At 36.7% G+C, this 12,990-nt stretch overlaps 1 protein-coding gene across 1 annotated transcript in view; it reads right to left on the bottom strand.

The window, feature by feature from the left end:
- Positions 1-1,068: 1,068 nt before the first annotated feature.
- LOC306876013 (NALCN channel auxiliary factor 1-like) overlaps positions 1,069-12,990 on the bottom strand; it is a 150,695-nt gene continuing 138,773 nt past the window's right edge. The window contains exons 2-3 of the mRNA XM_079426902.1: positions 6,783-6,954; positions 1,069-3,820 (exon numbers count right to left, since the gene is read on the bottom strand). Of these exons, the coding sequence (XP_079283028.1) occupies positions 3,543-3,820; positions 6,783-6,954 (450 nt within the window). The 3' untranslated portion in view covers positions 1,069-3,542. The remainder of the gene's footprint in view (positions 3,821-6,782; positions 6,955-12,990) is intronic.

Below are 12,990 nucleotides of genomic sequence, written 5' to 3'. Positions count from 1 at the left end.
AAAAGAAAGTATTTCTGCTTGCTAAATGATTACGCAATGTGGAATACTACTTACACAACTGGATCAATACTTGGATATGACCATAAAACATGTGCAAGCATAAAATACATCTTATAGTAGGTTTGGTGGTGTTTAGCGATATTAGCAGGCATCTGTTACATTCAATCTCGTTGGTCGCTGAGACAAACTGTATGGTGATTGAATCCCAACAAACACAGAGAAACATGTTACAAACGTGACATATCTGAGCGAACATGACGTCGCTCTCAGTTTAGGAATATGTTTTAGTCAACACTTTGTTGTGAATGGTGTCGTCTGAAGTACGTTTGGTGACCGATTCAACATGTTGCATTAGACCAAATATTTGCGAGGCCAACCAAATGAGTGTTGAAACGGAACTCGAATCCTTCCTGGCTTTTAGAGCGTCGCCGAGTATATATATATATATATATATATATATACATACAAAGCATTCCTGAATGAACAAGCATGTATGTGCATGTATTACAGTGTTTGTGTGCACGCTTGTCTTGCTGTAACAAACATCCAGAACTTCAAGCAAATGAATAATAGTGCTACGCCACTGTCATTAGCCCACCTCTCTCTAACTCATCTCTTCCTTCACCGTCAGGCTCAGCTGGAGAGGCTGAATTAGTTTTGTTTGGAGATGAACAGAGGGAGTCATTTCTGATCCGTCTGCTGTTCCAGAGCAGGTGGTCCGAGCAGAATGTCCAGGGTTATAAACCAACTAATAAGCTCTCGAGAGGGTATACTGTATCTCTCAGTGCTTTCCTCTAATTATTCATTAGCAAAGTCCTCGGCACAGCAAGCCGGACTGCCCTTATACATCTCAAATGGGGCTGTTGTGCCTTGTCATATGGTCAAAATTTCCTGGTCAGGCTATCATCATAAGCATGACATGGCACTGTGTACATATAGCTCGAGTTATGGTGTTTCTGGTAACATATTGGTTTAATATGAAATAGATTAATGATTTAATAATAATAATAATAATAAAACAACAACAAAAAATGACCAATGTATATATATATTTTTTTTTTTTTTCTTGATAGAAAAAATGACAAGATGGGCCTAAAGGCAATAAGTCAGAGTTGTATGGATAAGGATATTAAAAGTCACCATTATCAGATATGTTTGATAAAACTCAGCTTGCCCAATTTCACAAACCCTGAACAGCCAAGAATTAGTGGTTTGAGTATATTTAGTTGAAAATTCTGAAATTCAAAAACAGTGGAATAAAAGGAGCTTTTCTCCCAGCATTTGACCGTTCAAGTCAAATGCTTTTTTTATCAGTAGAACTGAACTGCATTAGCAGTCAATTTCAGAAAACAAAAAAAATCACTTTGTGCTTCTGACACCTCAAAAGGTCACCGCTAATGGTAGTTTAAACAGCAAAAGGGCAAATGGATTGATTTGTTCTCTTAAAATCCAAGTTATTAAATTTGCCTCAGAGTCCGTTTTCAGAGTTTAATGGTATTGCATGTGATGGTAATACATATTAAGAGAAAATCAGCTTTTTTAAATGAGTCTAAAGGCGCAGTCACATTGGCAAAACTTAAGCGAATTTCCAAACTAAGCAGTTTAATATTGGTAAATGCGATGAATTTGCATGTTCAAAGTTGAATAAATCTGAATCCGATGTGAAATTTGCAATGAATTTGCGCGTTCAAAGTTTAAGAAATCTGAACACGATGCAGAATTCACTACAGTTTTACACTCAAATTTGATCAAACCTGAATCCGATGCACATTTTGCATGGGAAAAAGTTTCCCTTCATGCAAAATTCCAGATTGGGGTAATTGACTACACAGAATTTCACCATACAAAGTAAATGTGACCGCGCCTTAATGCAGACAATCTACAGATATGTACAGGGAGGGAATAAAATTACATTAAATGAATGTGCGCCATTTTATTCCTATGGCATGCATTATGTTAGCCTGCTACAAAACACTTTTCTTTTCTTTTGTTTTTTTAGTTAGCATACTTAGTCTTAAAGCTAGCTGTGATTGATATATGACATATGTATGTGTATCTAACATTGACAACTATTACTTATGTCGTATGAGATGGAAACACAGGTGTGAGGCCTGCTATTTCAGCAGGTTCACACTGAGGCTGTCTAGGGAACTTAAACTCAAGGCTTTGTTTTATGTTTGTGTCACAGTGACACATCCTCATTAGAGCATACCTGTAGAAATAAAAAGCATAACATAATATATCAGCCCTTAACTTAGCCTCTCCTCCACACAAATAACCGGATTCCTCAGCCCAGCCACCTGAGACGGGCCTTCGTTCTTCTATCTGGAGCCTCGTGATTGAGCTCCTCAACTTCCAGTTGACGTGACTATCTCAAGGTTCGCAACAAATTAACAAAGTTTTCACTGAGTTATTCATGCCACGTGAATCTCTACATGCAGGAGTGTTTGAATGCGTGTGGATGATGGGTAAGCCCTTTACTGTAATAAAGAACGATGGATCCTCTCTGTGCGACTGGGGGTAATTTGTCTCGTAAGCTCTGATCGGCTGGGTTCATGCTGCCAAATAGCAATTTGGATGGTACTCGGAGTAAGAGCTCCTCTTGTTTTCAGATCGTTAGGGTTTATTTCTTTAAAACTTTAGCAGCATAGTCTAAACTCTGGTTCTAACATGCAATAACAGAATATAGGGTAGAGAATATAATACCTTACTATAATATATAAAACACGAATGGTGCTAAAACAGATTTGTGGACGTCTTTTTGCAGATTGAGGGAACAAACAGAAGTCTGGATACCTAGACCTTTCAGTCAAGCGCTTAAGCAAATAAGTGGCATTAATGTACTCAGACCCCCAAAGCTACTGACCTGACCTCACAGGAAATGACATCATACCAACAACAGAAATATCAGGCTATCTTAATAAGGTTACAGCATCTTAACAGGAGAATCTGAGTTTGAACCTGGGGTTTTATTGGGTGTCTTGGTATTTGTCTAGGCAGATTTGTCAATGGATAAACTGCAATAGAAACCCTCGTAATGAATAGAGCAGCATTCAGAGAGTTTGTGATTACGAAGAGTAACGAGAAGAACATCTAAGTGGACACAGGGATGCAAGCACAGGCACACATGCACACGCTCTCGTCCATTCGCTCACATAGACACACGCTCAGTCTTGAATATTCATTTGGATACTGTACATTTAACTCTTCCAATCCTTCCTGCACAAAGACCCAAATGAAAAGAAAACAAACGTGAATTAGATCCTGTAGTCATCTAGTGCAACAGAAATCTAAACCATAGACACAGTGTAAAAAACATGGTGCGAGAGAACTCCGCCCCCTAGAAGCTTCTTTCAACAAAGGCTACGGTGTTGTCCCTTGTTCTTTTGCTTGATTGGATTCGTCCAGTGTTTGTTTAGCTTCGTCAGTTTGCTTGGTTTGTTTTGATTGCATGTCCCCAGTCTCTGTACCAGAGGTCCCAGCAAGTTACCCATGGTCCGTCACGTCGCTGGAATCGGCACTGTAACCGAGTGGCTATTCCGTCATTCCTCGTTGGAGGAGCTGGAGGTGAGGTTGAACCCGGTGGGATTGTGGGATGCTGTGAGAGTGGCAACAGTATGAAGGAGAACGAGGACCAGGAGGCAGAGTTTGAGTCTGCTGTTGCACAGTCTAGAGGCTGCTGACGAGGTCAGGGATGTCCCGTGCTGACACGACGGGTGAGTTCTTTTGAGAGTGCCTTTGGAGCTGTTGTCCGCCCTGCTGTCCCATCGGACATCGCAGCACTCTGTCTCTGCGTCTGAGGGGTTGTCCTCTTGGAGCCCTGGGCCAGCAAAAGACACAAGTTAAGGGCAATGATATATATTCACCATTAACTAAAAAAAAAAAAAAAACCTTTTCAAAATCTAATTCTTATAGAATGTACTTTTTGTCCATGTTGATTTTGTATGGTTTGGACTATTTATTTGTTTGTCTGATTGATAAATAATGTGAAGTGGTGTGACCATCAAAGTTTTAAATCTAGTTTTCCTTCTTTTTTTTCAAGTATCATGAATTGTTGTGTTGTAGTAATTGTGAGTGTACACATCTTAAGGATTATTTTTTAGAAAAAAATAAATATATATTTTTCACTGTATTTTTTCTTTACAAATCATGAATTATCAATTGTGAGTGTACACATCTTAATGATTATTTTCATTTAAAAAATGTAAATATATTTTTCAATGTGAAACTTTTTTCTTTTCACAGATCATGAATTGTTAATTGTGAGTTTACAAATATTTAATTTAGAAAAAAAAGGTTTTAAATTATTTGTCAAGTATCTTATTCTTTACAAATCGCTAATTTTTAAATATACACAATTGGATTAGTTTAGAACAAGAAATGTAGAATTTTTTTTTATACACAATTTTTCACAAATCATGGATTAATAATTGTGAGTATACACATATTATGTGCTTTTGAAAAATAAGGTTTTAAATATAATTTTCAAGGTAAAAATGAATTATTAATGTACCAATATCATTAAGTGTTTGAGAGGTCTCACGACATGACATTTTACACCCTGAACTAACCTTATCTTGTCATAAAAAGGTCAAATTATCTGATATTTTATGAGACTTATTGAACTTGACACACAGTTGTGAGGGTCTGCAGTGCTTCTCTTTAATATAATATCATGTTGGTTGCACCACATGACATTTTACAGCCTGAACATAAATTGGTTTGTCATAGAAAGGTCAAATTATCTGATATTTTAAGAGACTTGTTTACCTTGACACAATCATGCAGGGGTCCCCTCTATGATATTATTGTTTATGTTTTTTGTTTACTCTCTCATACTTCTGCATGCTGCTGTGATCACCCAAATTTGTTGATCGATATTAAAGGGATAGTACAACTCACAATTAAAATTCAGTCATCATTTGCGCACCCATGTCATTCCAAATCCACTTTCATTCTTTTGTTACATTAAGAAAGATTCTGAAGAATGTTGGTAACCAAACAGTTTCAGTTTCCATTGATTTCCAATTCAATGGGAACCACAACTGTTTGATTACCAACATTCTGCTTAATATTTTTATGGTCAACTGTAGAAAGAAACTCATGCGGGATTTTTAACATGTTTTTTTTTTTTTTTGGCGTGAACTGTTCCTTAAATATGGGCCAATATATCATTCACTTTTCCACTTGACCTTGCCACACATACATCATTGATGACAGGTGTTTATGGTCATGTTGTGATGATGATAGAGGCTTATGGTGGTGTAAAGTTTAGCACTGTTAGACCAGTCTGTGTTAAGTGGGGATACTTAAAGCAATTAAAGGGCAGGTAATTACAGTGTGACCACTCAGCCGGCCTGTGCTCTTCTGCTCTCAATTCCCCATTTATCATCAGTCTGTCTCATTATAGCACAAGCCTGCAGGCCATTGGGAGGCCAAAGCTCTCATTCACATGCACCACTCAGCATGAACCCTCTGAGATTAGGAGAGGAGCATATCCCATCAGACACTGTTCGGGCAATTGAGTACACCAGCCTTATTCTTAACATTCAGATCAGAGAAAGCCTATTTCATGCCCTTTGTTTGTATTCATACTCAGGATCGGCATAATTTAAAGACAAAGTATTTATGAATCCAATGAGTCAACTCAAATTTTGTGCAAATATGATTTGATCAATGTCATTCATCAAATGAAAGTGTAAAAGCAGAAAGGAGAGGGAAGAATTGTACTTCTAATTTTAGCCATTAGGAGGCAACAGAGACTGAGTGTTTAAAAAAAATCAGCAATACCAATGGAAAATGCTGCCTACTCAGGAAATAAATGGTCCAAATCCAATGTTTGCATAACATCCTGTCTACTGTGATGCCTTCATTTGGTTGTATCCTTCGTTGTCTATGACAGCCCACAATTCAGTATGTATGTTTGGGTGGTTAGTAAGAGGATAAAAATGTAATGTTGTCTCTTTTTTCTTGAATTTATTACAGTAAGCATTGTAGTCATTATATGTCTCTAAAGTTCATTTTAATTTGTTCTATTCCATCAGACGTGACATTTTGGTGCCGTGTAAGCTGGTCAGTTTTCTTAAAAGGTGAACTCATACCAAAACACTGTCTACCTCAATGATAATGAAAATGTGTGTTGCTCATATCGTTTTGTATATTGTAGAATGTGTGTTTATGTGCATGTACATAATGTACATAAATGTATACCTGTGCTTAGATGTGTGTATATATAACATACATGAGTATATAAACATCTTTTTTTATTTTTCTAATTGTTAGTATTTAATTTAATAGTATTTAATGAATGTCTATATGGACAAATAAACCATAAAAAAGCAGTCACTTGCCATGGCAACATTTCTCATTTTTGTTAAGTTTAAGTTGAAGTATTCAAACAACTAAACGGAAACTAACAAATATTATAATTATATATCAGTGATATGCAACAATACTGGTATGCAGTGATTGAATATATATATGTATACAAAAAAACGTATTTCTTATTTTTTCTCTAATTTTTTGTTTTATTTTAGATTTTATTTTATTCTGTATACTTTTAGTAGATTTTATAAGGACTAGTTTTTGAAAATACACTATAAAGCCAGGTAAAACCTTTTATAAATACATTATAACATTAAAAATACATTCTGTTTAATTTATTAACTGACTAGGCAGTGGAGCAGTTGCCATTGGTTTCAGTCACAGCTAATGATTCGGTCCTTTAAAGAGGAGGAAACCACTGGTGATTTGTTTGTATCAGAAAAGGTCAAAGTGCCCACCTGTGCATATAAAACTGGGGCTTCCTCCATAGATGAGCTCATCATTGTCAGGCAATATGAAGGGACACCTCTGCTGGACCTCCAGGCAATACTTCCTGCAGGGGATCCTGTTGCTGCAGTGCATCTGTGTGGTATGGAAGAACTGGGCACAGAGCCAGTGTTTGTAGACAGTCTGTGCAGAGAGAAAAGTACAGAAGGAGATCTGTTAGTTCTTCAGTCTGGGTGTCCATTGCAATTGATTACATCATCAGTACCACGGTAACAGTCATCGCTTAAGCTCTCCCACCTATATGTCTTGGCAACCTTGCAGCATTCTTCCTCTTCATCATTTTTTTTTCTGTCACTCACAGTCAAACGTTTGTGTTGTTTTATGTTGCATTATGTATATTTTTCTTGTACACAGATTTTATACACATAAACAGTTCAACACCACTGTCCATCAGTAATAATAGGTCGAACAAATTTACAAACACCATGCCATCCACAATGCTTTTTGAACTCTAAACTCTTACTATATGCTCACTTGATTTTTCAGACATAGATAGATAGATAGATAGATAGATAGATAGATAGATAGATAGATAGATAGATAGATAGATAGATAGATAGATAGATAGATAGATAGATAGATAGATAGATAGATAGATAGACAAACATAGTGAAACCCTAGTAACTTTGTCACACTTCCATTGTTCAAACCACTTTAGTTTAACAGTAGAACTGTTTTAAATTAATTAACACAGGTTGTGGAATAAAGCTTGCTAATTTATTAGGTCAAGATCAAATTATTGTCAGAATATTGTTCTATAGGGTTTGTTTAATTTCCAGATATTTGGTTAAATCAAAGGTTCCCTCTGAGGTCACACCCTGGGTACAATTTGCACATGCGTACTCTTCAAAAAGAGTGCTTTTATTCTTATGACAAACTAAAATACATATAATAATTTATATATATATATATATATGTATGTGTGTGTGTTGAAAGAAATATATATGTTTTATTGCATCTTAGCTTGCTTGTTTTGCACAAGAACATGATCCATTTAAGTTCACATGTGGTTAGAAGCATAGTTTGTGGTTAGTAATTACACATAATTTGCAATTCTGTTTGTGAATGTTAATGTAAAAAAAGTTTCACAGGAAAACCAGAATTGTTGAACTATATTGCTAACAATGAAACCTGTGTTCCATAGTTGGCTAACAATGCTTTTGGGAAATTCCTGACACAAGCAACACTGGCTCAACCAATATTGTGAGTTTGGGGTAGGATTATTTGCTTATTGACCATTGGAAGACTTGAATGTTTGAAAATGTGTTTTTATGAATTTGTTCATTGGCATTAGCACAGAAATTTCAGCTTCACATTACTGAGAAGTAAACATAAATAAAATATTCCTCTGGGATGATGTAGAGCTCTTTTGTAGACGGTGTGCAATAGGGCTCCGTTTGTGGCCCATTATACTTTTGTAACAGCACAGCAGGCATTAAATTGGAAAAATAACCATGTAAACAAGCAGTTTTGTTTTGTTTAACACTAAAACCTCCACTTTCCCCCCCCCACAAACTAACATAAATGTGCCAAGTTAAACAAGAGGAAGAAAGAAATCAAACCAATACCATTTGCTTTGACAGTTTCCTTAATGTACAACATAATATCCTACCCTCTGTTAAAATACTGAATGAATGGACCGTAATGCATTAATGTGCTTCTATAAAAGACTGAGGAGAATCTCTGGCAAGTTTTCCATCAGCCATTAGTTACAGCTGAGCCAGCACATGACATCATATCCTCTCTCCCATCAGAAGCCTAATGGAAGGATTCTGTATTCATTTTATTCAGAGAGAGAATGACAAAAACACAGTGAAACAAGTTCAAACAAATATAAACACCTTCTCTCCTGCATCGCATATTAAAACTGTTCTCCTAACACGCAATGGACTTGTAGCTGCAATACGTCGCTGTAAGCAGAGAGAAGAGCGCAGGCAGGTCCTCGACTTCATCTACAACAACAGCTCAGGCAATTATGAGTGCAATGAATCACTGTCTTTGCCTTAAGCACAGCGCCTTGCCCGCACACAGCTGTACATCATGTCACGCCGCCATCCCCAATTAAATATTTATGTGGCGTCACTCGTGTAAACTCTTTAAAAAGCACATTTCCTTCCTCAGCCTTGATCTTCTACCGCTTTGGTTCGCCTGTAAGTGCTTATTAGATTTGCAGAGAGCAACCTCTCAGCAGGCGTTTGCTAATGCCTGTTCATATAATGAATCCCTCCTGAGACAGAGGTAAAGCAGACATTTGTGGAGGATGACAGATCACAGAGAGGGGTACAACTGCAGCCTCCTGTTTCCTCCCCGGGCCATTTCAGGCAGGCCTTATTGACATGCAAGGCAAACAGCTTTTCTGAGGTGAAATAAGCTTTTGTAGGAGTTATCTGAGGACACTGTGATGATCTCGAGTCAGCATTAGATTTGACCAATAGTAAACCTCAGTCAGGTTAGACGCCATTTTTAATTTTAATGCGGATGGAAACAAGGCTGTGAGAGATAGACTTGCAGTCATTAGAATGCCCGAAAAAACATTTCACTAGCTGAACATTCTGTATGTACAATCCATTAAACGCACTGAACTTCTGTCCCTCATAGCCTTGTTTTCATTCCTGTCAAAAATTAAATATGGCGCTACCCTGGCTAAGGTCTACAGAGGCAGAAAAAAAGCAGTGGACGACTGTATTACACATCAAAGATGTCCATGCTGCATCAATATTACTTTTGCAGAACCATACAGCATGTTTGATTTTTAGCGTAAAGGTTTTTACCGCAAATACCATCTTAGTCTTCCGTTACTGAAAAAATGTTCCAATTAATTTCCTTGAACAAACCTGAAGAACATTATCAAGATGTTTGTCACAAAATAGTCAATATGTTTCGTGATTCTCATTTGCAACATAAATGTACACAATTATAAAACAACAACAACAACATAAAATATTAAATCAAATTAACACAGAAACCACTTTGCATTGCTGTAAGGGCCAGCCAAATCCAAAAAACGAGATCAGCTAAATTTCCATGTACATACAGTACTCCTGAACTGAGAAATCAAAATTCCCTTGATTTTTTGACATATAAGAGGTCATTGTACTATAAAATTTTTCAAAAACAACAGCTTGTGGAATGTGTCACTTTATGATGTAATAGTGTGGGTAAACACCACCTCCGCAGAAGAAGATCAATGCCTGCTTCTACATCACTGCCTGTTTAGCCCCACCCACCGATTTACACATGTAATTAACGAGAAATAATGAGAAAGGCTAATGCAGTTCTACACAGAAATCAAATGATAAACATGCTCCGAAGACAACAAGATGCTGTGCAGTGCCAAGCTGTGGAAAAACAGTCTTTGCATTGCCTTCCTTCTGATCCCAACATTAGGGAAAGAGTGGATGGAATTTATTTCTACTGAAGATCCAAACCGCGTCAGTAAGACCTTGGTCCTTTGTTCACTTAATTTTACCATGGATTCGTTTACAAACAAGGCATGATTCGACATGGGATTTTCAGAAAGATTGAAGCTAAAAGACGATGCTGTGCCGACTATATTAATCAGACAGTCATGTCGCAAAACACAAGTGTGATTAAGCTAACTGTTTTTTTTTTTACATGGTCACTATTGCTTTGTCTGTTTTTACAGATCGTTTGATATGTTTTGAGTATTTATACATTTTTAGACCTGTTGTACCCTATACTCTTTGTTATTGAATTATCCTAGTTTTATAATCACCATTTCTGGTCATTTGGTCATTTTTATAATCCCAATTTCACCATAAAATGCTGTCATTTTAAACAACGCTTTTTTACCAAGGGTACCAAGGGTTTATTCTTTTTAAGTTATTTGCGAACTCACATGAAATGAAAATGTTTGCCACAATGACACTAGTCACTAGTCATAAGTATGCCACACCGACACTAGTCTTTCTACAGTATTGAGGACAAATTCCTACTCAATTCACAACCTGCACAATGTCTACTCCAATCTGTATTAGTATGCATAGTGCCTTGTTATAATGTAGCAGATAAATACAATCCATTCTTAATTCACTGCATTTCTTTGTTTTTTATTACTGTATACCGTATATTTGAATAATTATTGGGAAAAAGCTGTTGACTTATTTGAGGAACGCCATTGTTTTCATTTAATTTATTCAGTACATTAGTTTTTGCTGTGGTATCGTAATTGGTGACAATCCTGACAACCTTAGTGCTGAATGATGGGTGAAGTGTTGTGACAGTGACAGACAGTTTTAGAAAAAAGTGGAGCATTGCAGTATGATGATAGCTTCACACATAGCCTACACCTCACCCAGTCACACTCGCTTAAGATGGGCACACACACATTCCCCCTTGCACATGGCACACATGAGCAGGGCCCTGGAGACTGCGAGCGTGGCGACATGCTGGTGGCATTTGGACTTGGCACATGATAACATTAATCCCGAGCTCATTTGCAGTGCTACAGTGTGGCAGGCCTACTCAGACTGACAGAGAGAGAGAGGAGCAAATTTCTGGGCGTTTTACACACATGGAGCCTTCAACATGTGAATGTCACATCCTTCATCTGGACTCTTAATTTGTCCAATCAGCACTAATTCCTGTTGAGGTCCTTACATGTTGGCATTGGCCGTATCTGATCAATACACCCAAAACAACTAACCACAACACAGATATGGCAAAGGTTCAGACACAAACTATGGCCAACAAAATGTAAAACTTGTGAAATATTATTACAAATCAAAATAATCATTTTTATTTTAATAGATTTTAAAATGTAATTTATTCCTGTGGTGCAAAACTAAATTTTCAGAAGTCATTATGATATAGCGTCACATGATCCTTCAGAAATCATTGTAATATGCTGATTTGCTGCTTAAGAAACATTTCATATTGCTGTTGAAAACAGTCGTCCTACTTAATATTTTTGTGGAAACGGTAATGTTTTTTTTCAGGGTTCTTTGATCAATAAAAACAGCATTTATTTAAAATATAAATCCTTTGCAACATTATAAAGAAAAAAAAAAAACTTTTTTTATTTTTTCTTTTCCTGATACTTTTCAATGTAATGCATCCTTGGTGAATAAAAGTATTAGTTACAATAAATAAATTTACAGTTTACATTTACATTTTTCAATAACATGACTGCCTGTATATTTGATTTCAATAGAGTTTAGAGTTAGCATGTTGCTAAGCTAATGCAATACTCTATTTAGCATAAATAGTCATAACACTCATACTACTTTTATCTATACTATCCATTACTGAAATAAATATATTTATCATCAGACATTTGGTGGTGGTGGTGGTTGAGGAGAGACCCCCCTCATGATTGTAAAGCGCTTTGGGTGTACAGCAATACACAATAAAGCGCTATATAAATGCATCATTCATTCATTCATTCATTTCTCTCATTTTGCCCCATATTGGATGGATTCTTTCAAATTAGATGATGTTGAGGTTCCCATCAAAAGACTTTGATTGTTGGTATTTTAGAAATATATTAGTACAATTTGTGATAAAGAGAAACGTGATGATCTCAAAATCTCAATTTGCTTTTTTTGTTGTTATATTAGTGATTTTTTCCCCCTTTTTTGGGGGGAGACCGAACAAATGCTCCTAATAAATCTCATAAAAAACAACTTTTCCTGTGTAACATTTCACGGGACAACACCTTTCAAATCCTAACCACTGTTGTGTAGAACACTGGCCAAACCTCTCACGGATGGTGAATATTTTTTATTGCAGCGTGAATTTGGCATGACCCCCTGAATCTCTGCTGCCCAGCGCTCCATTAGAGATGTGATGAGGGGTGAGTCCTCTCTGATGAGTATAAATGCATTATCGCTGCTAAACACAACCTGAGCGGCGGGGTGAGCTGCACCGCGGATGCACAGTCTCTGCTGAATGCCGCTGAAGGATATTGCATTAAAAGGGCCATTTATGTTTCTAATAGCTGGTTAAATCTGCACTGCCGGCCTTCTTTAAACTTGAACAGGTGTGACCTGAATACTTGTCTCAATTCACTGCCATCCGAATGGCTAATATAATAAAAAATGTTCTGTATTTTAAAAATTTAATCAGTTAATTAATCTGATGTCACAGAACTCATTTATCGGACAGCATAATATGTAATCATTTTTTTTTCTCCATTCG

The sequence above is a fragment of the Barbus barbus genome, assembly GCF_936440315.1.
Source record: "Barbus barbus genome assembly, chromosome: 10".
Lineage (NCBI taxonomy): Eukaryota > Metazoa > Chordata > Actinopteri > Cypriniformes > Cyprinidae > Barbus > Barbus barbus.
The sequence above is the reverse complement of the archived record's forward strand: the minus strand, read 5'-3'. Positions and strand labels throughout refer to the sequence as shown.